This window comes from Fringilla coelebs, assembly GCF_963513975.1.
Source record: "Fringilla coelebs genome assembly, chromosome: 33".
Classification (NCBI taxonomy): Eukaryota; Metazoa; Chordata; class Aves; order Passeriformes; family Fringillidae; genus Fringilla; species Fringilla coelebs.
In genome coordinates, this window is record NC_140059.1 from 1,556,928 (window position 1) to 1,581,833 (window position 24,906).

The following is a 24,906-nucleotide window of genomic DNA, read 5'->3' on the forward strand; positions in this document are numbered from 1 at the left end:
GGGAATTGGGGGGGATTTGGGGGGGATAGGACGGGGGCGGCCCCAGTCCCCAGCGGCTGCACAGGGACAGGAGCACCCACGGGCCAGGTGAGTGGGATTGGGGCACCGAGGCCCCAAACCGGGGGGTGCTGGGGACCCCCAAACCATCCTTCAGGGTGGCGACAGAGCCCCCTGCCCCATGGGGGGCTGCCCCCCCACTAGGGGTGTCCCTGCCTCCTGGGGTGTCATTACCCCCCTCCCCACCCCACACAGAGTGTCCCCCCACCCCAATGGGTGCCCCCCTGTAACCCCCCCTCTGTCTCCTCCTGCCCACCCTGGTGTCCCTGTGACTCCCCCCCGGTCCATGGGGTACCACCCCCACCCCACAGGGAGTGACCCCTGCCCCATGGGATGCCTCCACCGCTGCCCACCCTGCTGACCCCCCCAGTGACTCTACTGTCCCTGTGCCCCCCTGGCACCCACCCTGCCCCACAGGGAGCCACCTCTGTCCCCCATCACCCCCTAACCCCCCTCTCCACCCCCAGCCCACCATGCCCGCCCCGCTGGTGGCCCTGCTGGTGGCCCTGCTGTCCCTGTGCCCGCCGTGCCGCTGCCCCCCGGCGCCCACCCAGCCCCACGCCATCCGTCTGGAGGGTGACCTGACTCTGGGGGGGCTGTTCCCGGTGCACGCCCGCGGCCCCGCCGGGGTGCCCTGCGGGCCGGTCAAGAAGGAGAAGGGCATCCACCGGCTGGAGGCCATGCTGTACGCGCTGGACCGCGTCAACGGCGACCCGCGCGTGCTGCCCAACCTGACGCTGGGCGCCCGCATCCTCGACACCTGCTCCAGGGACACCTACGCCCTGGAGCAGGCGCTGAGCTTCGTGCGCAGCCTCCTGCCCCCCGAGGGGGGCGAGGGCAGCTGCCCCGACGGGTCGGCCCCGCGCCGGCCCCCGCCCGAGCGCCTGGTTGGGGTCATCGGGGCGTCTGCCAGCTCCGTGTCCATCATGGTGGCCAATGTGCTGCGGCTCTTTGCGGTGGGTTGGGGGGATTTGGGGGCATTGGGGGTTTGGGGACATGGAGGGACAATGGGAACATGGAGGGGCATTGGGGACATGGCGGGGCACTGGGGACATGGAGGGGTATTGGTGTCTGCCAGCTCCGTGTCGATCATGGTTGCTAACATGCTGCGGCTGTTTGCGGTGGGTTGGGGGGAGCTGGGGGTGTTGGGGACATGGAGGGACATTAGGGACATAGGGGGACATTGGTGCCTCTGCCAGCTCCGTTAGCATCATGGCAGCCAATGTCCAGCAGCTCTTTGTGGTCACTGGGGGTGTTTGGGGACATTGGGGGGGGGTGTTGGGGATATTTGGGGGAATGTGGGGGATGTTTTGGCTGGTGGGACCCTGAGGGGACATGGGACAGCACTGTCTCCACAGTGTCCTCATGGTGTGCGCTCCCTGTGGGGGGGCCTGGACACCTGGTCCCCCTCTGACCTCCCCCCCACCCTCCCGGGTCCCTTCCAGAACCTTCCCCCCCTCCCCCCTGGGTGTTACCCACAATCCCCTGGGATGGCAGCAAATGGCCCAGGGGGATTAGGGGGGATTAGGGACAGGGACAGGGAAGGGGGGGTCCCACAGGTCCCCTGGGTGTCACCCAGGTCTCCCCCCGCTTGTCCCTGATGTCCCCCTTGTCCCCAGTCCCAGGGCTGAGCCCCCCATGCCTGCTCACACCCCTCTGTCTGCCATGTCCCCTCACTCTCCCCAATGTCCCCGGTGTCTCCCCAGACCCCTCCTACATCAACAGCTCCACACTGGCCCCCCCATGGTGCCTCACCCCAATCTCTCCATGACCCCAGGATGCCCCCAAACCCCCAATGTCCCTGACACGTCCCCAGTGTCCCCCTGTCCCTGACACGTCCCCGTCTCCCCAGATCCCCCAGATCAGCTATGCCTCCACGGCCCCCGAGCTGTCGGACCCGGGGCGTTACGAGTTCTTCTCGCGGGTGGTGCCGCCGGACTCGTACCAGGCGCAGGCCATGGTGGCCGTGGTGCGGGCGCTGGGCTGGAGCTACGTCAGCACGCTGGCCTCCGAGGGCAACTACGGCGAGAGCGGCGTCGAGGCCTTCGTGCAGAGCTCCCGCGAGGCCGGTGGGCTGTACTGGGTTGTACTGGGCTGTACTGGGTTATACTGGGTTATACTGGGTTGTACTGGGTTATACTGGGTTGTACTGGGTTATACTTGGACACTGGGAGCACTGGGAGGGGCACTGGGTTATACTGGGAGCCACTGGGCCATACTGGGATGTACTGGGAGGGTGGACTCTGCAGGGAAGGGGGAGGTTCTGAGGCCTGGGCAGGGAGGGTGTTACCTATCCATGCCGGTCCGTACTGGTTTATGCTGGTCTATACTGGGGCAGGGGGCCTGTGCATCGCCCAGTCCATCAAGATCCCACGGGAGCCGAAGCCGGGGGAGTTCGCCAAGGTCATCGGGCGCCTGATGGAGACGTCGACTGCGCGCGGGGTCGTGCTCTTTGCCAACGAGGACGACATCCGGTGAGACCAGTGCACCCCAGTCCTGCCCCAGTCCCTCTCCAGCACTCCTCAGCCTGCTGGAGTTCATCCCAGTCCAGTTAGGTTCCCTCCCAGTAGCTCCCCAGTCCCACCAAGTGGCCTCCCAGTCCTTTCAGTCCATCCACATCCCCTCCCAGTCCTTCACAGTCCATCCCAGGAGCCTCCATTGTTCATCCCAGTACGCGCCCAACCCATTCCAGTCCCTCCCAGTTACCTCCCAGTCCCCCTGAGTCCATCCCAGTGGCCCCCAGTCCCTCCCAGTTTGCCCAGTAGCCGTGCCTGTCCCCGCAGGCGGGTGCTGGAGGCCGCCACGCTGGCCAACCTGTCCGGCCACTTCTCGTGGGTGGGCTCGGACAGCTGGGGGGCCAAGATGGCGCCGGTGCAGGGCCTGGAGGACGCGGCACACGGGGCCATCACCATCCTGCCCAAACGAGCCTCGGTGCCCGGTGAGCACCGGGGGCACTGGGGGCACTGGGAGGGACTGGGGGGTTATTAGGGGGGACTGAGGCAAACTAGGATGGGCTGGGGGAGACTGGAGATTGCTGAAGGGGTTCTGGGGGGGCTCTGGGGTGGGTTTGGGGGCTCCAGAGGGGCTCTTAGGGGGTTTGGGGAGAGACCTGAAGGTTTTGGGGGCATTCTGGGGGGTTGATGGGACACTCCAGGATTCTGTGGGGTCCCCCTGACCCCGCGGTGTCCCCGTGCTCCTCCAGGCTTTGACGAGTACTTCACGTCGCGCTCTCTGGAGAACAACCGCCGCAACCTCTGGTTCCACGAGTTCTGGGAGGACGACTTCAACTGCCGCCTGCCCCACGGCACCGCGCCCCACGGAGACCCCGCGGGGGCACCCGGCACACCCGTGCGCAAGTGCACAGGTACCCTGCCCCACAGGGACCCCATAGGGACCCCATAGAGACCTCACAGAGACCCCATAGAGACCCCACAGGTACCCTGCCCCACAGGGACCCCATAAGTACCCTGACCTATAAGGACCCCATAGGGACCCTGCCCCAGAGACCCCACAGGAACCAAATAGAGATCATATAGGGACCCCATAGGGACCCCACCAGTACCCTGCCCCACAGAGACCCCACAGGTTAAGTTTAGGGTGTCCCTGGCAGGTTTAGGGTGCCCATTTGGGGTCTCCAGTGTGGGAGCACATCAGGTGGGACTCACCCTATGAGCAGAAGGGGAAGGTGTGGAGTCCATGGGAGGTTTAGGGTATCCCTGGCAGGTTTGGGGTGCCCATGGAGGATTTAGGGTGCTCATTTGGGGTCCCCCAGGGCGGGAGCGCATCGGGCGGGACTCGCCCTACGAGCAGGAGGGGAAGGTGCAGTTCGTCATCGACGCCGTGCTGGCCATGGCCCATGGGCTGCACTCGATGCTGGGCGAGGCCTGCCCGGGCGGGGGGCTCTGTGCCCACATGGACCCCCCCGACGGGCGCCGCCTGCTCACCCACATCCGCAGGGTGGCCTTCAACGGTACTGGGGGCACTGGGAGCTACTGGGATATGGGGAGGGGGCACTGGGAGGAAGCTGGGGGCACTGGAGACCGTACTGGGAGTTACTGGGAGGCTTTGGGATATATTGGGAGGCACTGGGATGTACTGGGGGGAACCGGGAGAGGCATGGGAGCACTTGAGACCATACTAGGACGTACTGGGAGCCACTGTGGGGCAGTGGGATGGGGATGGGTGCACTGGTAACCATACTGGGATCACTGGTTTGCCTTGTACTGGGGGCACACTGGGGCTGGGAGGTCACTGACCTTTCCTGCGGGGTGGCAGGGGGTGTCCCTGATCTATACTGGTGGTTACTGGTTTATACTGGTCCATACTGGTGCGCAGGCAGTGCGGGGACGCCGGTGTCCTTCAATGAGAACGGGGATGCCCCCGGACGCTACGACATCTTCCAGTTCCAGGGGGGCAACGGCACCGGGGCCTACCGGGCTGTGGGGCAGTGGGTGCAGGGGCTGCACCTACAGGTGGGTCTGGGACCCCCGAGGCCCCCAGAGCCCAGGGATGCCCCCCAGGGTCGGCCGGGGGGATCCCAGTGGCCAACTGGGGGTACTGGGTGGGGGATGCTCTGTTCCCCCTGGCTTGGTGTCCATGGGGGGTTTGGGGGAACCATGGGGTGCCTGTGGGGGGTGTTTAGGGTGCCCCTGTGGAGGTTTGGGGTGTCCATGGGGGGTTTGGGAGGGTCCATGAGGAGGTTTTGGGTGTCCTCAGGGGTGTCCATGGAGGGTTTGGGGGAACCATGGGGTGTGCCTGTGGGAAGTGTTTGGGTGCCCCTGAGGAGGTTTCGGGTGTCCATGGGGGGATGTTTGGGTTTTCCATAGGGTGTTCAGGGTGTCCCTGGGGTATTTGGGGTGTCCATGGAGGGTTTGGGGGATCCACGAGGTGCCCATGAAGGGTTGAGATGTCCATAGGGTGTTCAAGGTGTCCCTGGGGAGGTTTGGGGTGTTCCTAGGGTGTCCCTGACCGTCCCCCCACCAGGAGGACGCCATGGCCTGGGGCTCCAACTCATCGTCACCGCCGCCCTCGGTGTGCAGCCTGCCGTGCGGTCCCGGCGAGCGCAAGAAGCCGGTGAAGGGGGTTCCGTGCTGCTGGCACTGCGAGCTCTGCGGGGGCTACCAGTACCGGGCTGACCTGCTCACCTGCCTGCCCTGCGCCCCTCACCTGCGCCCCACGCCCAACCGCACCGCCTGCCGCCCCACACCTGTGCTGCGCCTGAGCTGGGGTGACCCCTGCGCCGCCGTCCCGCTGGCCCTGGCCACGCTGGGGCTGATGGCCACCGCCTTCGTGCTGGCCACCTTCGTGCGGCACCACGAGACGCCGATCGTCAAAGCGTCGGGGCGCGAGCTGAGCTACGTCCTGCTGGCTGGCATCGCCCTGGTCTACGCCATCACCTTCCTCATGGTGGCCGAGCCCGGCGTGGGGGTCTGCGCCCTGCGGCGACTCTTCCTGGGCATGGGCATGAGCCTGACCTATGCTGCACTGCTGACCAAGACCAACCGCATCTACCGCATCTTCGAGCAGGGTGAGGGGCTGGGGGGCACAGGGTGAGGGGCTGGGATCTCACCCACGTCATGATCTCATCAAGACCAACTCCATTGTCACATGTTTGAGCAAGGTGAGGGGTACAAGGGCACACTGGGGTGGGAAGACAGGTGAGGGGCACTGGCGGGCGGGTGGGAGCCGGGGGTGAGGGGCTGCATGAGGGACATGGGACAGGGTCCCCACCCTGTGCTCCTCACCAAGACCAGCCCTGTCCCCAAGGGAGGTGACTTCCAGGGCCTCCAAAAGTGTTGGGGTTCCAAATCAGGCTGAGGGACATGGGGTACCCCTACCCCCAGCCCTTGAGGGCAGGCGAGCTCTAGGGGTGCCAGAAGTCCCCCCCTAACCCACCGTAACCCCCAGGGAAGCGCTCGGTGACACCGCCACGCTTCATCAGCCCCACCTCGCAGCTGGTCATCACCTTCACGCTCAGCGGGCTGCAGCTGGTGGCCGCGGCCACCTGGCTGCTGGTCCGGCCACCCCACGCTCTCATCGACTACGAGATGGGCCGGACCCCCGACCCCGAGGCGGCGCGGGGGGTCCTGCGCTGCGACATGGCCGAGGGGGCCACGCTGGCCTGCCTGGCCTACGCCCTGCTGCTGATGCTCACCTGCACCGTGTACGCCGTCAAAGCGCGCGGCGTCCCCGAGACCTTCAACGAGGCCAAGCCCATCGGCTTCGCCATGTACACCACCTGCGTGGTGTGGCTCGCCTTCGGACCCATCTTCTTCGGCGCCGCCCAGTCGGCAGAGAGGGTGAGGAGGAGGGTTTGGGGCTCCTGGGGGTATTTGGGGGGTCCCTGGGAGGTCTCTGGGGGTATTTGGGGGATCACTGCAGGCACACGTGGTCAGGTTTGTTTTTAGGCCATCTTATTTGGCACCACCCAGTCAGCAGAGAGGGTGGGAGGGAGGTTTGGGGCTCCTGGGGGTATTTGGGGGTTCACTGTGGGCACATTGTGGTCTGGTTCGCCTTCAGGCCCAACTTTGGCACTGCCCAGCTGGCAGAAAGGGTGAGGAGGGGGATTTGGGAGGTCCCTAAGGGTATTTAGAGGTCCCCTGGGGGGGATGTCCCTGTTTTGGGGGACAATGTGATTTAACCATCAGTGGTATTTGGGGATGCCCGTTTTTGGGGTCAGTGGGATTCTGGGGTACCATTTTGGGGTGCAGGTGCACATGCAGACGGCCACGCTGACGGTGCCCATGAGCCCTCGGCACAGTTGGGTTGGGAATTGCTGGGTTTGGAGAGGGGGATGAGTGGGATTTGGGATGGAGGATTTTGGGGTCAGTGGGATTTTGGGGTACCGTTTTTGGGGTGCAGGTACACGTGCAGACGGCCACGCTGACGGTGTCCATGTCGCTGTCGGCCTCGGTGCCGCTGGGGCTCCTCTACGCCCCCAAGGTCTACGTGATCCTGCTGCACCCCGAGCGCAACCAGCCCAAGCGGCGCGGTGCCGACCCCCCCCCGTAGGGACCCCCGGATTGGGGACCCCCGGCACCCCAAAACCCCCGACCCCCAGAGCCCCCTCCCCACAATAAAGCTGCTCCTGCAAACCCCCAGAAATGGGTTTTTTTTGGGGTGAGACAGAGCTGGAGAAGGGGTGGCCGTTAGTTTATTGGGGTACAGTGGGGTTTTTTATGGTGGGGGGATAGAGGGGGATCCCCCGTTTTCAGGGACCCCCCCCACCAGCATCTCCAGCCACCGTGTCAGAGTGGGGGGGTCTGGGGGTGCCTGTGGAGGAAAAGGGGGTTTGGGAGTCACTCCCAGGACCCCCCCGTGCCCCCTTGAGAGCCACCCCAAACCCACTAGGAGCCCTAAAACCATCCCAGGGATGCCTCTGGAACCCCCCCAAATTGTCCTCAGTGACTCCCAAGTGATCCCCTCCCCCTCCCCCACACCACCCCCAGGATCTCCCACTGTGTCTGGGACCCCCAAAATTGCCCTCAGTGACCCCCAAGTGCCCCCCCAGGACTCCCAAACAACTTCCAGGCACCCCCCAGTACTGTTGGGAACCCCAAAATTGCCCTCAGCCTCCCCAGGTGCTCCCCACGACCCCCAACTTACCCCCAGGGACCCTCAAATTGCCCCTGGAGCCCTAAACCTGCCCCACAGACCCCCAAATACCCTCTGAGGGATGCCCAAACTCTCCCAGGACACCCCCAAAGGACTCACAGGGATGGGGGGCGCCCCCTTTGGGGGGGGCAGCAGTCGCACCCCCCCACTCTGGGGGTACCCTGGTTCCAGCTGCAGTGTCCAGAGGGTCTGGGCGCCCCGGGGGCCCCCCAGGACCTGCAGGAGCCCCAACTCCGGCTGCCAGTCCAGGGCGAACCTGGGGGATCACCACGGGGTTTGAGGTGAGCCCCCCAGTTAACCCCCCACCCTGGCAATTACCCCAAAGCCCCTCAGAACTGCTCCAAAAACTCCCTGACCTTATACAAAAACCTCCCAACCTCTCCCACAGCCCACCCGAATTAACCTCCTAAATGCCCCTACCCGTCCCAGTTACCCCCTAGACCCGTCACACCTACCCCAAAGACCCCCCAACTGCTCCCCCACCCCCCTCAAAGCCCCACCCTGCCCACTCACCTGTTCCTCAGGTGTGTCACCTCTGCCCAGAGGCTCCAGCTCTCCCAGCAGCGCAGCTGCAGCTCCAGCAGCCCCGGGCCCAGGGGAGGGGGCAGGCCTAGGGGTGGCTCCTGGGGGGAAAAGGAGGAGGTGATGAGTCCCTAAAATCACCGAGAACCGACCCCCAAGTGCATCCCCACAGACCTCCTGACCCCCAAAAATTCCCCCCCTGCCCCAGCTCTCCAAGTGCTCCCATAAATCTGCCCCAAGCCCTCCCAGTGCCCCTCTCAGCCCCCAATTCCCCCCACCCCAAGGCCCCAAATCTTCCCCAGCCCCCCCAAAATCACCCCTAAGCCACTCACCTGCAGCTGGACCCCACCGCTGGGGGTGAGGGACAGGTGAAGGGAGGGCAGGGAATGGGAGGAGCCCCCGGGAGGGGGTCCCAGCTCCATCTCCAGCCCTGGGGTCCCTGGGGAGGGGGGCAGCACCTGAACCCCTGCCAGGGTCTGGTACAGCTGGCATGAGGCCTCCACCCTGAAGGAAATGACAGTCGTGAGTGGAGGGGACACGATTACCCGCCGGGTCCTTCCCACTATTCCCGGAGCTCTACCTGGACACCTGGACCCCCACTGGGTCCCTTCCAGGGCTCTCCCCCACAATGGAGGCCCCCCAAACTCCTGGGTCCGTCTCAAGACCCCTCAAAATCCCAGGGCTCCCACCTCCACACCCAACCCTCCCCACCTGTGGTTTCCCGTGACCCCTTCACCTGTCCCCACTGTCCCCACCCCTCCCCTGTCCCCTCACCGGGCCGCTGTCTCCCGCAGTCCCTGCAGCGCCTCCTGCCGGCCGAGCCGCTGCAGGCGCCGCTCCTGAACCCGCCGGAGCAGCTGGGGGGAGAAAGAGACCCCAAATTGGGGAGAAAAGACCCCAGATTAGAGGGGAAAGAGACCCCACATTTGGGGGGGGAAATATCTCAGACTAGTGGAGAATGAGACCCCAACTTCAGGGGGAAGGAGACCCTAAACTGGGAGAGACAAACTCCAATTAGGAAGGGAAAAGATCCCAAATTTGGGGAGAAAAAGACCCTAGACTGCAGAGGAAAGTGATCCCAAATTGGGGGTAGACCCCAAAAAGGGGAAAAGGAGCTAAGACCCGATGTGAGAAGGAATCCCAGATTAGATCCCACCGTGGGCAAGGGCACTCCAAAGTAAGTGGGACCCCCCCAGAAGCCCCCAGAGGGCAGGGGGACCCCAAAGAGCGTCCCCCCAGTCTCACCTGGTCCCGTCTCTCCGCGGCCTCACGCACCTTCACCTTCAGCTCTTCTTGCTGGGGGGGAGAGAGGGAGAGACAGCACCCATGGGACCCCCAAGATCCACATTGTGCCCCCAGCCTCCCAGGGACCCCCATCCCCCCAGCACCCCTGGGATCCCCCAGGGCCCCCCAGCCCCCCTGGGACCCCCGTACCTGTTCCAGCCGTGCTCCCAAGGCTGCCTTCCCTCGCTGCAGCAGCTGCTGGCCCCGGTGCAGCTGGGCCAGGGCGGGGGGCATGGCCTCCTCCAGGGCCCCCAGGGCCCCCCCATACTTCGCCTTCAGCTCCCGCCAACGCCCCCGAGCCTGCGCCGTCGCCTCGCCTGGGGGGAGCCCCACATCAGCCCCCCCAAAATGGGAGGGACCCCAAAAGGGACCTGGGAATCTCCAATCCCTCCGAAAGGGGTGCCAGGAACTCCCAAACTGGACCCAGGAAGCCCTAAATAGGACTCAGATGTATGGGAATTCCCAAATATCCCTTGAGCTCCCTCCCCAAAGGGGACCCAGGAACCCCCAAAGTGGACAAGGTGGGTCAAGGGGTTTTGGGGTTCAGGGTCAACCCAGGAGTTTGGGGAGCTCAGGCTGAGGGCAGCTCTGGGTTCAGTTTAGGGGCTCAGGGGATTTTGGGGTTCAGTCTGGGGGCTCACGCAGGTTGGTGGGGGCCGGGGGCAGCCCCGGGTTCTCGATGACCCCCAGGAGCAGCTTCAGCACACGGAGCTGGGACAGGAGCAGCTTCTGCTTCCTCCGGGTGTCCTGGGAGGCAGGTTTGGGGTGTCAGAAGAGATTTGGGGTGCCAAGGGGTTTGGGGGACATAATGGAGCAGGTGTTAGAGGTGTAGGGGAAAAATGGGGTGTGGAGGGGGGGGGAACAAAGGAGAATTTTTTGAGGAAAACAAGGGGGCAGAGAGAATAACAGAAAGTAGAGCAGTTGAGAAGATTTAGGGGATAAATATGGGAGTCACAAAAAGAATCAAGGTCAGATAGGGTGGCTGTGAGAAACTTAGGGGGCTCAGAAGTAATTTTCGGGCAGATATGGGGGTGTTGTGGGGCAAATGCAGAGGCCAGGGACAGCTGTGGGGCAGACGTGGGTGCTGCAGGTCTATTCTGAGGTGCTGTGGGGCAGTTTTGGGGTCTCACCATTTGATGTTCCACCAGGACCCGGGTGGGGACATCACCCTCCTCCTCCTCCAAAGCCAGGGCGGCCTCGAGCGCTGCCAGCGCCCTGGGGACACGCGTAGGGACACGGGTGGGGATGGAGGGGACACCCCCCAGACCCCTCCAGGAACGAGAAGATCCCCCCGATACCCCGCAGTGACACGAATGGGGACATGGAGACAACCGGGTACGCTCCTCGGACACGCGTGGGGTCCCGGGGACGCCCGTGGGGATGAGAAGACCCCCTCGGCGACTCCCCCCCCTTCCCCGGAGCCCTCAGGATACGTGAGGGCACGGACACACTGCAGTGCCCCGTGTGGGGCTGGGCGTCACCCCAGAACCACACTAGCAGGAAGTAAAAGAGCTCGTAAGGACCCGGTCACCCCCCAGGGACCCCAATGAGGATGAGAGGGTGACCCCATGGACCCCAATGGCACCCGGTGAACCCCCCGAGGCCCCCGCAGGGTGGTGGGGGCCGCCCCCGACGCCCCCGAGCCAAGATGGCGGCCGGGCAGCCCTCAGGGGTTCCCGCCTGGGGTGGGGGTCGCGCGCTCACCCCCTCGCGCGCTCCAGCCGCGCCGCCATCCCCGCCGCGGCTTCCCGCTCTCCCGCCTCGCTCCGCCCACCCGAACGGCGGAGACCAATCACCGCCCGCACCCACCCAGTTTGAGTCTAGCTGACCAATCGCCGCTCGCCTCCGCTCTCGCCAACCAATCACCGCGCGGGAAGGGCGAACGGCGTTCCCACTGATGCAAAGTGCAGCCAATCACAATGCGCGGTGAGAAAGCCACGCCCCTCACTGCCCTGGAGCCCCTCAGAGCGGCCGCCATGATGGGCGGGGCTGGGCGAGGGCACTGGGAGGGCCCAGGTTATACTGGGAGGGACCGGGTTGTACTGGGAAGGAGCGCTGGGGTCGCAGTGGGGCCCGCAGAGGGGCCAGGGGCTCTCCAAGCGGCCTCTCCCTCCAATAATGACACTACTCGTCTTCCCACACCCCCATGGGGGGAGGGGCCTTTATTCCCCCCCAGTTTGGGGAGCAGGGTGGGGGAGGGGTGTCCCCCAAACTGGGGGGGGAACACACAGGACACCCCTCCCCCCATCATCGCCGCCGCCGCCGCTGCACCACGGTCCAGCCGTCCGAGGGGGGTGGGGGTGTCCCGCACTCCATGGCCTGGGGGGATAGAACGAAGGGGGATGGACAATGATGTCATCAGTATGACCTCCCCCCAGTGATGTAATCAGTGCCACACCCCCCCCAGTGACATCATCAGTGCCCCTCTACTTCCATCACAGGGGTCCTGGGGTCCCTCTCCCTAAATTTGGTGACACCATCACTGCCCCACCCCCATCCCTGTTTCCCCCCATGTGATGACATCATCAGGACTTAATGATATCATCAGGAATGACATCATCATCCCCCTAGCCCGTCTTCACTTGGGGGTCCTGGGGAGTCACCACCCCCCAATTTAATTACATCATCAGTATCCCCCTCAGGGTTACACCCCATGACATCATCACCACATTCACCACCCCATTTGATGACATCATCAGCATCCTCCCAATCCAATTGGCTCTCAAGCAATGACATCATCAGCTCCCCATGACATCATCCCAATGATGTCACCCCTCACCTCCTCTTCTTCCTCGCTGCTCTCCTCCTCTTCCTCCTCCTCCCCTCGCTCTGGGGGGCTCCGGGGGGCTGTGGGGGGGGTCCCGGAGGGGCTCTGGGGGTCTCCCCCCGGGCGGGCGGTGGCCAGGGCGGCGGCCAGGGCAGGGCCACGCCGGGCCAGAGCCCCCAGGGCCGCCCCCACACCCCCAACGTCCCCCCCCCGCGCCCGGGCAAAAAGGGTCACCAGCTCCCGGCTCACCTGCAGGGGGACACTGGGATGGACTGGGAACCACTGGGATGGACTGGGAAACACTGCAGGGGCACTAGGATGGATTGGGAACCACTGGGGGGGCACTGGGATGGACTGGGAACCACTGGGGGAGCATTGGGATGGACTGGAAACCACTGGCGAGGGACTGGGATGGACTGGGATGGCTGTGGGGGGAGCTGAGAGGCGATGTGTGGGACTGGGATGTACTGGGATGGACTGGGATGGCTGTGGGGGGAGCTGAGAGGCGATGTGTGGGACTGGGATGTACTGGGATGGACTGGGATGGCTGTGGGGGGTGCTGAGGGGCAATGTGTGGGACTGGGATGGACTGGGAGGAAGTAAAAGAGCACTGAGGACATACTGGTCTATACTGGGCGGCTCTGTGAGCAGTAAAAGATGATGGAAACAGCCTGGGGATGGACTGGGATGAAGTGGGAGTGGCTACTGGCAACATCCTTGTCCATACTGGTTTATACTGGGAGCACCTGGGAAGGGACCAAGGGTACCAGGAGGGGACAAAGGCCTCTAAAAGATGCAGAGAGCAGCCCGAGGACAAACTGGGCTGTACTGGGAGTGCCGGGGAGAGTCTGGCCAGCTGCTGGGAGCACACTGCTCCATACTGGTCCATACTGGTCCGTACTGGGAGCCCACCTGCTGCAGGCTGCCGTCCTCCACCACCGTGTCGAACTCGTTGTCCATCACTTCGGCCAGGAAATCCTCCACCTCCTCCTGCTCTAGGTCAGCTGGGGGGGGGACAGTGGGGTGTCACCTCGGGGGGTGTCACCTCTGCCCCTCCCCCCCCGGACCCTCCCTCCCCCCCGGCTGGAGGAGGGGCAGCACGCACCGTTCTGCGTGAAGAAGTCGAGCAGCGCCGAGCTGAGCCACGCGGCCTTTTCGGGACCCTGCGGCCCCCCGAAGCCCTGCGCCACCGCCAGCTGCGGGGACAGCCCGGGGGGGACATGGGGACACCTAGCAGTGGTCCCGGGGTGCCCCCTCTGTGTCCCCAAGTGCCCCCCGGAGCCCCCTCAAGCTGCTCCCGCCTCATCTGCAGCGCCGCCCACCCCTCCAGCACAGCTCGCAGCTGTCCCCAGTGCCCCCCCAAGGTGTCCCCAGGTGTCCCCCTCACCTGCAGCGCCGCCCACCCCCCAAGCACGGCCCGCACCCCCTCCGCGAACAGCGCCCGCGCCTCCACCCCGGGGGCCGCCATGACGGCGCTGCGCAGGCGGCGCGGCCGAGCGCCGAATCCGCGAGCGAGCGAGGCACGGAGCGATCCCCGAGTCACCGATGGGAGGGTGGAGAGAGGCGCGGCAAGGCGTGGGCGTGGTGTTGAGGGGCGTGGCCTCAGTCAGAGGCAGGACGGGACTACAGCTCCCGACAGCCCCCGCCCGGCGGTGGTCACGTGAGGCGGGTGAGAGGGTGGGGGCGTGGGGGGCTGGGGTCTGTGGGGGGGGCTGGGGGGATATGGGGCAGAGGAGGGATATGAGGATATGGGGCAGAGGGGGGATATGGGGGACAGAGGGGATATAGGGCACAGGGGGCTGTGGGGGATATGGCACAGGGGGGATATGGGGGCACTGTAGGGGGTGCAGGGCACACAGGAGCTCTAGGGGGCTCCATGGGGTATAGGGGACACGGGTAATAGGGGCTGGGGGGCACTTTGGGAGTCCCCCAGCTATAGGGGCTGGGGGGCTCTCTCTATAGGATATAGGGGGCAAGGGGGTAGAGGGGCTGGGGGGCTCTATGAGGTATAGGGGGCACAGGGGCTTTGGGGGCTGGGGGCTCTCTCTATAGGGTATAGGGGCTGGGGGGTCTCTATAGGGTATAGGGGGCACAGGGGCTATAGGGGCTGGGGGGCTCTATGGGGAGGGGGCTATAGGGGACACACAGGAACTGAGGGGAGCTTTAGGGGGTGGGCTACGGTGGTCCAGGGGGCTATAGGGGTCAGACCTGGGCACACCCCTCCCCTATAGGATACATAGGGGGCCCCACAGCGGGGGGGGGGAGGGCTGAGGTACCTGTGGCATCCTTGGGGGGGGTACCTGTGGCACCCGGGGGGGGCTCAGGGTACCTATAGCATACTTGGGGGGTACCTATAGCATCCTTTGGGGGTACCCATAGCACACGAGGGCGTCCCGAGGGTACCTATGGCATCCTTGGGGGCGGGCGTACCTGTAGCATCCTTTTGGGGGGGGGGGCTGCCCCCGGAAGTCCTTCCTCCGCAGGAAGAGCAGCCGCTGTGCGGGGGGGGGACCGGGGGGATGCTTCCACCCCCCCCAGATTTCGGGGACCCCCCCAATTAACCCCGCTGCCCTTATTACACCCTCCCCCCCCCGATTGCGCCCCCGCCCCACCGAAGCTTCTTTGTCTCCCCCGCAGGTCCCCCCCCGCGGGGGAGGGGGTGACGCGGCCACCGCCGGTGCCACCTGAGGGGGGGGACACCCCTAAAATCGAGGTGACCCCCCCCCCGACCCCCTAAACCACCCCCGGACACGCGGCCCCCTCCTCCCCCTTCATCCATAGGGGCAGCTGGGGCTGGCGAGGGGGCGGCGGGGGGGGTCACCCCCTAAAATTTTCGGGCGGCTGGGGGGTGGGGGGGAAGTGGGGACAACCATGGCCGCCGATCTGGGGGACCCCAAAACTCCCGCGTCTCCCCCCGCCCCCCCAAAACGCTTCTTCCGCAAGAGCGTGGAGGTGCTGGAGGAGGAGGAGCGGGGCGAGCGCGGCGGCGACCCCGGCCCGCGGGGCGACCCCCGGCTCGGGGGGGGCGAGGAGGGCGAGGAGGAGGCGGAGATGAAGGCCGTGGCCACCTCGCCCGGTGGCCGCTTCCTCAAGTTCGACATCGAGCTGGGGCGCGGCGCCTTCAAGACGGTCTTCAAGGGCTTCGACACCGACACCTGGGTGGAGGTTGCCTGGTGTGAGCTGCAGGTGAGCCCCGAGCCGGGGGGGATCGGGGGGGGGAGTTTTGGGGGGCTGGGGGTTGTGAGTTGGTGGGTGGGAGGTGAAATTGGGGTTTTTTTAAGTTATGGGGAGATGATGGTGGGTTTTGGGGGGGTTCTTGGGAGGGTTTGAGGCCCTTTGGAAGATGGGGACACCTCAAAATTTGTCATGAAGCCTCTGATTGGCCTGTCAAGTTGGTGTTGAGCTTCTTCCAAAGCTGTGAGTGGCTCCTCAAACTCAGCTTGAGGCTCTTCTGATATCAGTGGTCCCCAAAATCCTCCCTTGAACCCCCAGTTGGTTCTTTGAGCTCACCTTGAACCCCTCCCAAACTTAGACACCCCAAAATTCATCATGAACCCCTTGAATGGCCCCTCAAATTGATGTTGAAGCCCTTCCAAAGCTGTGATTGGTTCCTCAAACTAATTTTGAGGCTCTTCCAATATCAGTGATCTCCAAAATCCACCCATCAACCTTTCAACTCACCTTGAGCCCCTCCCAAAGATAAGGACACACCAAAATTCATCACAAACCCCCTGACTGGCCCCTCAAATCATGACCCCAAATTCACCACGAACCCCACAGCTGACCCCTCTCCCACCTCTGCACCCCACAGCCGCCCCAAATCCCATCAATTCTCCCCAAACTGAGCCGCTTGTCCCTCAAAGTGCTTTGTTACCCCCTGAAACTGGGGAATGATGATGATGATGGAGTTTGGGGGTGAGGATGCTGACCCTGGAGTTGGGGGATGATGATGACAATGACGATGATGATGATGGAGTTTGGGGGGGAATGATGATGATGGTGATGATGACAACAACCCTGGAGTTTGGGGGCGATGGTGATGATGATGATACTGGAATTGAAGGATGATGATGATGGTGCTGTGAACGACCCTGAGGTTTAGGCATGATAATGATGATTGATGATCCTGGGGCTGGAGAACGATGATGATGATGATGATGACGATCCTGGGGCTGGGGGCTCCTGACGCTGACCCTGGAACCCGGAGCCAACGCCGCTGCCAGACTTTGGGGTGTGTCTGTGCCCCCCAGGACCGCAAGCTGACCAAGGCGGAGCAGCAGCGCTTCAAGGAGGAGGCCGAGATGCTCAAGGGGCTGCAGCACCCCAACATCGTCCGCTTCTACGACTCCTGGGAGTCCTCGCTCCGTGGCAAGAAGTGCATCGTCCTCGTCACCGAGCTCATGACCTCGGGCACCCTCAAGACGTGAGTTGGGGGCGCGGGGGGACACCTTGGGGGGGTCCGGGTGTGGCTGACGGGACCCCACAGGTACCTCAAGAGGTTCAAGGTGATGAAGCCGAAGGTGCTGCGGAGCTGGTGCCGGCAGATCCTGAAGGGGCTGCAGTTCCTGCACACGAGGACGCCGCCCATCATCCACCGCGACCTCAAGTGCGACAACATCTTCATCACCGGCCCCACCGGCTCCGTCAAGATCGGCGACCTGGGGCTGGCCACGCTCATGCGCACGTCCTTCGCCAAGAGCGTCATTGGTGAGCACCGCAGGGACCTCGGGGATGCCCCTGAGGGCTCCCCCTGACCTCCCACCCCACAGGGACCCCCGAGTTCATGGCCCCCGAGATGTACGAGGAGCGCTACGACGAGTCCGTGGACGTCTACGCCTTCGGGATGTGTATGCTGGAGATGGGCACGTCCGAGTACCCCTACTCCGAGTGCCAGAACGCCGCCCAGATCTACCGCAAAGTCACCAGCGTGGGTGTCCCACCACCTCTGAGACCCCCAAACCTCGCCAGAGCCCCCCAAACGGCCCCCCCCAAGTCACCGTGTCCCCCCACAGGGCATCAAGCCAGCGAGTTTCCACAAGGTGACAGACCCCGAGGTGAAGGAGATCATCGAGGGCTGCATCCGGCAGAACAAGGCTGAGAGGTGGGGTGGGGTGGTGGTCTGGGACCCCCTGCGGCCCCCCAGGACTGACCACACTGACCACACCCCCCATCCCCACGCCAGGCTGTCCATCCGGGACCTGCTGGACCACGCGTTCTTTGCCGAGGACACGGGGCTGCGCGTGGAGCTGGCCGAGGACGACGCGGGGCTGGACCCGGCGCTGGCGCTGCGGCTCTGGGTGGAGGACCCCAAAAAGCTCAAGGGCAAGCACAAGGACAATGAGGCCATCGAGTTCAGCTTCAACCTGGAGGCTGATGTCCCCGAGGAGGTGGCCTATGAGATGGTGAGTAGTGACCCCAAAAATCCTCAGGGTTGGCTCCTAATTGGTCTCGATTCTCTTCAAACGCAATGAGCCTCCAAAATTGTGGTTCAAGCTCATCTTGAACACTCCCCAAAGGCAGTGATGGCTCAAAATCCACCCTGGAACCCAACAGCTGGTCCCTCCAACTCTTCTGAGCCTCTTCCAGAACAAAAGTCACCCCAAAATTCATCCCTGAACCTCACCTTGAACCTCTCCCAAAATCAACGCCCCCCAAAATTCCCTCTGGAATGAACCCCAAAGCCCCTCCAGCTCTCGGTGCCCCCCCTGCTCACCCCAAATTGCCTCTCTCAGGTGAAATCCGGGTTCTTCCACGAGAGTGACTCCAAGGCCGTGGCCAAATCCATCCGGGACCGGCTGGCGCTGGTGAGGAAGACGAGGGAGAAGAAGCAGGCAGAGGGCAGGGGGGGCCCCGAGAGCCGGGGGGGCCCCGAGAGTGAGGACACCGAGGTCGATCAGCACGTGCGGCAGCAGCTGCTGCGGGAGCAGCCCCCACCCGGCCCTGGTGAGACCCCAAAGTGCCCCTGGACACCCAGAACTGCCCCCAGACCTTCAAACTGCCCCCTAAAACTGCCCCAGACCCTCAAACTGTCCCCCGGAACTGCCCCAGATCCTCAAAACCGCCCCCAAAACTGCCCACCTTGTCCCCCGAAACTACCCTCAGCCCCCACAAGTGCCCCCTGCCCCCAGTGAGACCCCCCCAGCAGTGACCCCCCCTTGCTCCCTCCCCACAGCTGAGGGGGTCCCGGACAACGTCCTCCCCCCAGATGTCCCCGGTCCTGGCGGTGTCACCGGAGCACCTGAGCAGCTCTGGGGGTACCCACAGGGACCCCAGGATGGGGTGTCCCCTGCTGTGCCACCACTGGTAAGTGCCCGTCACACTGGGGGGTCCTGGGGGGGTCCAGACCCCCCTGGCACTGCCCCATGTCCTGCAGGTGACCCAGGGGACCGAGGGGACAGCAGAGGATGGCACCGGAGGAGCCACCACAGAGCCACCTGGGCCTGAGGGGGACCCCTGTGGCTGTGGTGGGGGGTCAGTGACAGTGGGGACACAGCCACAGGTGGCACCCGGGGCACCGGGGCCAGGGATGGCACCGAGAGTGGCAGCGGGGGTGGCACTGCCAGCTGTGGGGGTGACAGCGGCTCCTGGAGTGTCACCAGCGCAAGGGGTACCACCTCCTCCTGGAGTGCCACCTGTCCCAGGGGGGACTCCAGCTCTGGGGGTGACACCCGCTCTGGGGATGACACCAGCTGTGGGGGTGCCACCTCCAGCTGGAATGCCACCAGCTCCAGGGATGCCACCAGCTCCAGGGGTGACACCAGCCCAGGGGATGACATCAGTGCCAGGCGTGACACCATCCCAAGGGATGCCACCAGCTCCAGGGGTGCCACCAGCCCAAGGGATGCCACCAGGAGTGGCACCCCAAGCTGGGGTGCCACCACATTTGGTCCCCATGGTGCAGCTGCAGCCAGGCCTTGGAATGCCACCAGGTCCAGGAATGCCACCAGCGCAGGGGATGCCACCAGCCCAGGGGATGCCACCACAGCCAGTCCCCACCATGCAGCCACAGCTGGTGCCAGGGATGTCACCAGCTCCAGGGATGCCACCAGTCATGGGGATGTCACCAGCTCTGGGGGTGCCATCACTGTCCATCATGACACCAGTCATAGGGATGTCACCAGCCTCAGAGATGCCACCTCCATCCATGATGCCACCAGCCCAAGGGATGCCACCTCCGTCTGTGATGCCACCAGTCATGGGGGTGTCACCAGCCCCAGGGGTGCCACCTGCCCAAGGGATGCCACCTCCATCCATGATGCCACCAGCCTCAGAGATGCCACCACCATCCATGGTGCCACCAGCCATGGTGATGCCACCAGCACAAGGGATGCCACCAGCACAAGGGATGCCAGCTCCACCCATGATGCCGCCAACCCAAGGGATGCCAACTTCATCCGTGATGCCACCAGCCCCAGGGGTGCCACCTCCATCTATGCTGCCACCAGCCCTGGGGATGTCACCAGCCCCAGAGATGCCACCACCATCCATGATGCCACCAGCCCCAGAGATGCCACCACCATCCATGATGCCACCAGCCCCGGGGATGTCACAATCTCCAGAGATGCCACCGCCATCTGTCCTGCCACCAGCCCCGGGGATGTCACAAGCTCCAGAGATGCCACCACCATCCATGATGCCACCAGCCATGGGGATGTCACAAGCTCCGGAGATGCCACCACCATCCCCAATGCCACAACCCCCGATGCTCCCTGGCCCCGAGGACCCCTTGGTGCCTGCTGAGGCCACGTCCCTGCTGCGTGTCCCCGATGTCCCCGAAGTCCCCGGGCCGCGTGCCCGGCAGCGCCGTGCGTCGTACCAGCGCCCCGCCCGCTTCCAGCTCACCGTGCTGCAGGTCAGGGCGGGGCTGGAGGCCAGGGGGGCCGTGTGGGGACATCCCAGCATGGTCACAGAGTGTCACTACCCCCCCAGGTGTCCTCAGCTGGGGACAACACGGTGGAGTGCCAGCTGGAGACCCACGACAGCAAGATGGTCACCTTCAGGTTTGACGCGGACGGGGACGCGCCCGAGGACATCGCCTGCTACATGGTGACCCCCGAGCTGTCCCCGTGTCCCCTTCCCCAGTCTCTGTACCCTGTCCCCAGTCCCTGTCCCCTTCCCCAGCCTATGTCCATCTCTGATCCAAGTCCCTTGCCTCCAGCCCATGTTCCCTTCCCAAACCCATGTCCCCCTCCCCACTCTGTGTCCCCAGTCCATGTCCCCTTCCCAATGTCCGTCCTTCTCCCTCAGTCTGTGTCCGCCACCCCAATTTGTCTCCCTGTGCCACCACCCATCTCCATGACCCGTATCCCCCCCAAACCATGTCCTCTTCCCCAATCTGTGTCCCCTTCCCCAACCCATATTCCCTCTCAATCTGTGTCCCCCTCCCCACTCTGTGTCCCCGTGTCCCCAGTCCATGTCCCTTTCCTCAATCCATGTCCCCCCTCCCAACCCGTGTCTGCCCTGCAGGTTGAGGACAACTTTGTCCTGGAGGGGGAGAGGGACAAGTTCGTGGAGGAGCTCAAGGCCATCGTGGAGCAGGCACGGGGGCTCCTCGGGACCCCCGCCCCAGACCCCCAGGTGCTCCCCTGCCCCCACCCCCTCCTTGCCCCTCCCCGCACCCAGACCCCCCGCTGACACCCCAAAATGTGTCTCCCCCCAGGTGGGACCCCTGGAGCCGCCAGCAGGTGGTGAGTAGTGGGGGAGGGGAGGGGGCTGGGGTCGCCCCCCACCCGCTGACCCCTCACCCCCCACCAGGGGAAGGCCCCCCCCAGTCGTCACCCGTGGGGCGCTGGAGGTTCTGCATCAACCAAACCATCCGGAACCGCGAGGCCACCGGTGCGTCCCCAGGGGCTGGCCGGGGACACGGACCTGCCACCACCCTCCCACGGCTAGGGGGTGTCACCCCCACCCCATCCCTGACCGGGGTGTCACCTCCACCCCATTCCTGATGGGGGTGTCTCCTCTCTGCAGGCCCTGGGGGACCCCCGCCCACCCGGAGAGCCTTGGGGACATCCCAGGGGGGTCCCCAAGGACAGGGGACAAACAAGAGTGGAACGTCAGAGCAGGACGGGCCAGGAGGGCCGGAGATGGGGGTCCCCAAAGCCCAGGACCTGGATGTCCCCCAGGGCCAGGGGTCAGCTGTCCCCAAACCGGAGGAGCTGGGTGTCCCCCAGGCTTTGGGGACAGCTGTCACCGGTCCCCAGGAGGTGGCTGAACCCACCGCACCAGAGGGGATCAACCCTGAACCCCGAGATCTGGGGGCTCCCCAAGGCTCAGGGCTGAGTGTCCCCAGTCCTGGACACCCAGATGGGGCTGTCCCCAAACCTCCAGAGCTCAACGGCCACCAAGAGCCCCTCGTCCCTGGGGGTGCAGAGCCAGGTGTCCCCCAGGGACAAGGGACAGTCACTGCCCCATGGGAGCAGGAGGGACCCAGGGAACCACCCCACCCCCCAGAGCCGGACGTGTCCCAAGAACCAGGTGACCCCCAAGGACTGGGGACGTTCGTCACTGGACCCCCAGAGCCACCAGGTGACCCCCAAGGACTGGGGACATTTGTCACTGGTGCCTGGGGGCAGGAGGGACCCCCGGGACCAGAGGTGAGTGTTCCCCACCCCAAGAGCTGGACACCCTTGAGCCCCAGGTGTCCTCCAGTCCCCAAGGTCTCAGTGTCCCTCAAGGACCAGAGGCCACTGTCCCCATCCCCAGAACATTGGTGTCCCCCAAACCTCAAGACCTCGGTGTTCCCTAAAGACCGGGAATGACTGTCCCCAACCCCAAACTCCCTGTCCCCCAAACCCTGAGTCCTTGGTGTCCCTGAACCCCAAATTCCAATGACCCCAGAGCCCCATCCCTGAGGCCTTGATGACCTCCAACTCCAAGACCCCAATGACCCCAAACCCAAACCCCCACACTCTTGATGTCCCTTTAATCTCAAGATATCAGTATCCCCCAAACCCAAAATCCCAAAAGCCTGATGACCCCAAATCCCCAACCTCAAGACCCTGATGTCCCCCAAAAACCTCAAGACCTTGATGATCCCAGCCCCCAGGCCCTGGTGTCCCCTCAATCCCAAAACCTCAGTGTCCCCAAACACTCAACCCCAAGACCCCGCTGACCCTGGTGTACCCTGGCTGTGCTGACACCCTGTTCTCATTCCCATCCCCAATCCTGATCCCATTCCCATTCCCATCCCCAATCCTGATCCCTTCCCCATCCCCATCCCCATCCCCATCCCCATCCTCATTCCCATTCCCAATCCCATTCCCAATCCCAATCCCTTTCCCAATCCTGTTCCCATTCCCATTCCCATCCCATTCCCATACCCCCATTCCCATTCCCATATTCCCATTTCCATTCCCATATTCCCATTTCCATTCCCAATCTCATTCCCATTCCCACATCCCCACATTCCCAATCCCATTCCCGCCCTGCAGGCCGTGCCCCCCGCCCGCCCCCCGCCCGGGGGTGCCTCGTTCCCGCTGGGGCTGTGCCCCCGCCTGCGCAGCCCCCGCAAGGGCTGGGGGCGCCGCATCAAGAGCTGGGCCCGGCGCCTGCGCCCCCCCTCCGGGGGTGGGGACCCCCACACAGGTATGGAGGGGACCCCAAAACCCCTGGGGAGCCCCGCATCCCATCTGTGCCCCCACCATGTACCCCTAAACCTCATCTGTGCCCCCCATTCATGTACCCCCCCATAGCACCCCCATTTTCACTCCCTAACCCCGTGTGCCCCCCCTGCACCCCCATTTGCACCCCCCATTTCCACCCCCATATCCCCCTGTACCCCCATTTATCCCCTGTGCCCCCCCCACTGACCCCCCTGTCCCACAGAGGAGCCAGAGGAACTCGGGGACCCCTCAAGGCGAGGGCACTGCCAGGTGGGTGTTGGGGACCCCAAAGTGCCCCAGGAACCCTAAAACTGCTACAGGGCCTCCCCACAAAACTGCCCCAGAGACCTCAGAACTACCCCAAGAGACCCCAGAGTTATCCCAGGGACCCCCAAACCACCCCAGAGACCCCAAATCTGCCCCAGGGACCCCCCCCAAGCTGGTCCAAGGATTCCCCAAACTGCCCCAGGGACCCCAGAACAGCCCCAGAGACCCCCAAACTGTCCCAAGGGACCCCCAAAGTGCCCCAGGGACACCCCAAACTACCCAAGAGACCCCAAGTCTGGTCCCAGGGACCCCCTCAAACCACCCCAGGCACCCCAAATTCCCCCAACTCCCCCTTCACCCCCATCTCCTGTCACCCCTCTCTCCCCCTATCCCTCCCCAGCCACCCCCCGAGCCCCCCGACCCCGAGGGCGACTGGGGGGGCCCCAGCTCAGGCAGCGAGAGCGGGGGGCTGGGCGGACCCCCGCACCCCCCCGGGGCCCCCCTGCTCCCCCCGGGGTCGCCCGAGACCCCCCTGAGCAGCGATGGGGACTCGGAGCCCGAGGACGAGGCGCTGCGGGAGCAGCTGCGGCGGCTGCGGGAAAAGTGAGTGAGGGGCTTTTGGGGGGGAATTTGGGGGGTCCTGGGAAGGGTTTGGGGGTTCTGGGAGGGTTTTGGGGGTCTTGGGGAGGTTTTGGGGGTCCCGGGAAGGGTTTTGGGTACCCCTGTGACTCCCCCCTGCCCTCTCAGGCACATCCAGGAGGTTCTGGAGCTGCGGGCACGGCAGGACCGGGAGCTGCGGGAGCTGCACCGGCGGCTCCGAGCCCTCAAAGAGGCCCGAGGGGACCCACCAAAATGGGGAGGGGGCAGCGGGACCCCCCCCCAGCGCGGCCTCGGGGGGTCCCCACGGCGGCCTCGGGGGGCCCGGGCGCGAGGGCGGGGCCGGGGCGTGGCCCTGACAGGTTTGGGGGGCAAGGAGGGGATTTTGGGGGGCTATGGGGGGAGTTTGGGGGGCTATGAGGGGAGTTTAGGGGGCTATGAGGGGAGTTTGGGGGGCAAGGAGGGGATTTTGGGGGGCAAAGTGGGATTTTGGGGGGCAGGGATTTATGGGTACAAAGGGGGGATTTTGGGATGGGGAGGGGGGTTGGGGTAAAAAAGGGAGGTTTTGGGGTGCAGGGAGGGATTTTGGGGTGCAGGAAGAGGGGGGGTTGGGTACAAAGGGGAGATTTTGGGATGCAAAAGGGGGTTTGGGGTGCAAAGAGAAGATTTTGGGGTGCAAAGGGGAGATTTTGGGGTGGGAGAGGGGAGTTGGGGTAAAAAGGGTGGATTTTGGGGTGCAGGGAGGGATTTTGGGGGTGCAGGGTTTGGGGTAAAAAGAGAAGGGTTTGGGGTGCAGGTGGGACCCCCTTTTCCAAACTCCCCTCCCCCACCCACAGAGGCCTCAGCCCCCTCCCCGGGCCCCCCGACCCCCCCGGCCCCCCCGAAAAAGGGGCTCTTCACCGACGACCTGCACCGGCTGGTGGACGAGTGGGTCCAGGACACGGCCAGGGCCCAGGTTGGGGGGCTGGGGGGGCTTTTGGGGGGGCTGGAATGGCTCCCCACCCCATTTCAGGGGGGCTCTGGGGATTTTGGGGGGGCTGGAGGGATCATTGCAGGGGCTGGGAGGCATGTACATCTTTTTGGGGGGGCTGGAGGGGCACTTTATCCCATTTTTAGGGATCTGGGGGGATTTTTTGGGGGGCCTGATATGGTTGTTGGGGGGCTGAGGGGAGGTACTCCCCATTTTTGGGGGGC

The 24,906-nt window shown here is 64.6% G+C and overlaps 3 protein-coding genes across 4 annotated transcripts; 1 reads left to right on the forward strand and 2 right to left on the reverse strand.

Annotated features, from left to right (window-relative positions):
* Positions 1 to 530: 530 nt before the first annotated feature.
* On the forward strand, positions 531 to 7,068 carry LOC311164550 (metabotropic glutamate receptor 6-like; the record flags this gene model as incomplete). Its single annotated transcript, XM_084224040.1, has 10 exons — positions 531 to 1,013; positions 1,910 to 2,126; positions 2,396 to 2,531; positions 2,841 to 2,995; positions 3,260 to 3,421; positions 3,830 to 4,027; positions 4,393 to 4,529; positions 5,041 to 5,584; positions 5,965 to 6,356; positions 6,919 to 7,068. 10 exons carry the CDS (start codon positions 531 to 533, stop codon positions 7,066 to 7,068), a joined length of 2,574 nt encoding a protein of 857 aa, XP_084080166.1.
* A 165-nt stretch (positions 7,069 to 7,233) lies between these two features.
* On the reverse strand, positions 7,234 to 11,214 carry ZWINT (ZW10 interacting kinetochore protein; the record flags this gene model as incomplete). The annotated part of the gene is made up of 10 exons (XM_084224041.1): positions 11,182 to 11,214; positions 10,608 to 10,692; positions 10,119 to 10,224; positions 9,628 to 9,794; positions 9,439 to 9,489; positions 8,968 to 9,050; positions 8,526 to 8,697; positions 8,185 to 8,294; positions 7,771 to 7,927; positions 7,234 to 7,329 (listed from the first exon to the last, which is right to left on the reverse strand). The coding sequence occupies exons 1-10, from the start codon at positions 11,208 to 11,210 to the stop codon at positions 7,234 to 7,236; spliced, it is 1,056 nt and encodes a 351-aa protein (XP_084080167.1). The 5' UTR covers positions 11,211 to 11,214.
* Positions 11,215 to 11,621: 407 nt separating this feature from the next.
* TSR2 (TSR2 ribosome maturation factor) lies at positions 11,622 to 13,723 on the reverse strand. Of its 2 annotated transcripts, none has more exons than XM_084224131.1 (5): positions 13,632 to 13,723; positions 13,350 to 13,440; positions 13,157 to 13,248; positions 12,257 to 12,324; positions 11,622 to 11,796 (listed from the first exon to the last, which is right to left on the reverse strand). In XM_084224131.1, the coding sequence occupies exons 1-5, from the start codon at positions 13,710 to 13,712 to the stop codon at positions 11,640 to 11,642; spliced, it is 489 nt and encodes a 162-aa protein (XP_084080257.1). In that variant the 5' UTR covers positions 13,713 to 13,723; the 3' UTR covers positions 11,622 to 11,639. The 2 variants fall into 2 exon arrangements, with proteins under 2 accessions (XP_084080257.1, XP_084080256.1); XM_084224130.1 differs by having other exon boundaries at positions 12,257 to 12,493.
* Positions 13,724 to 24,906: the final 11,183 nt, after the last annotated feature.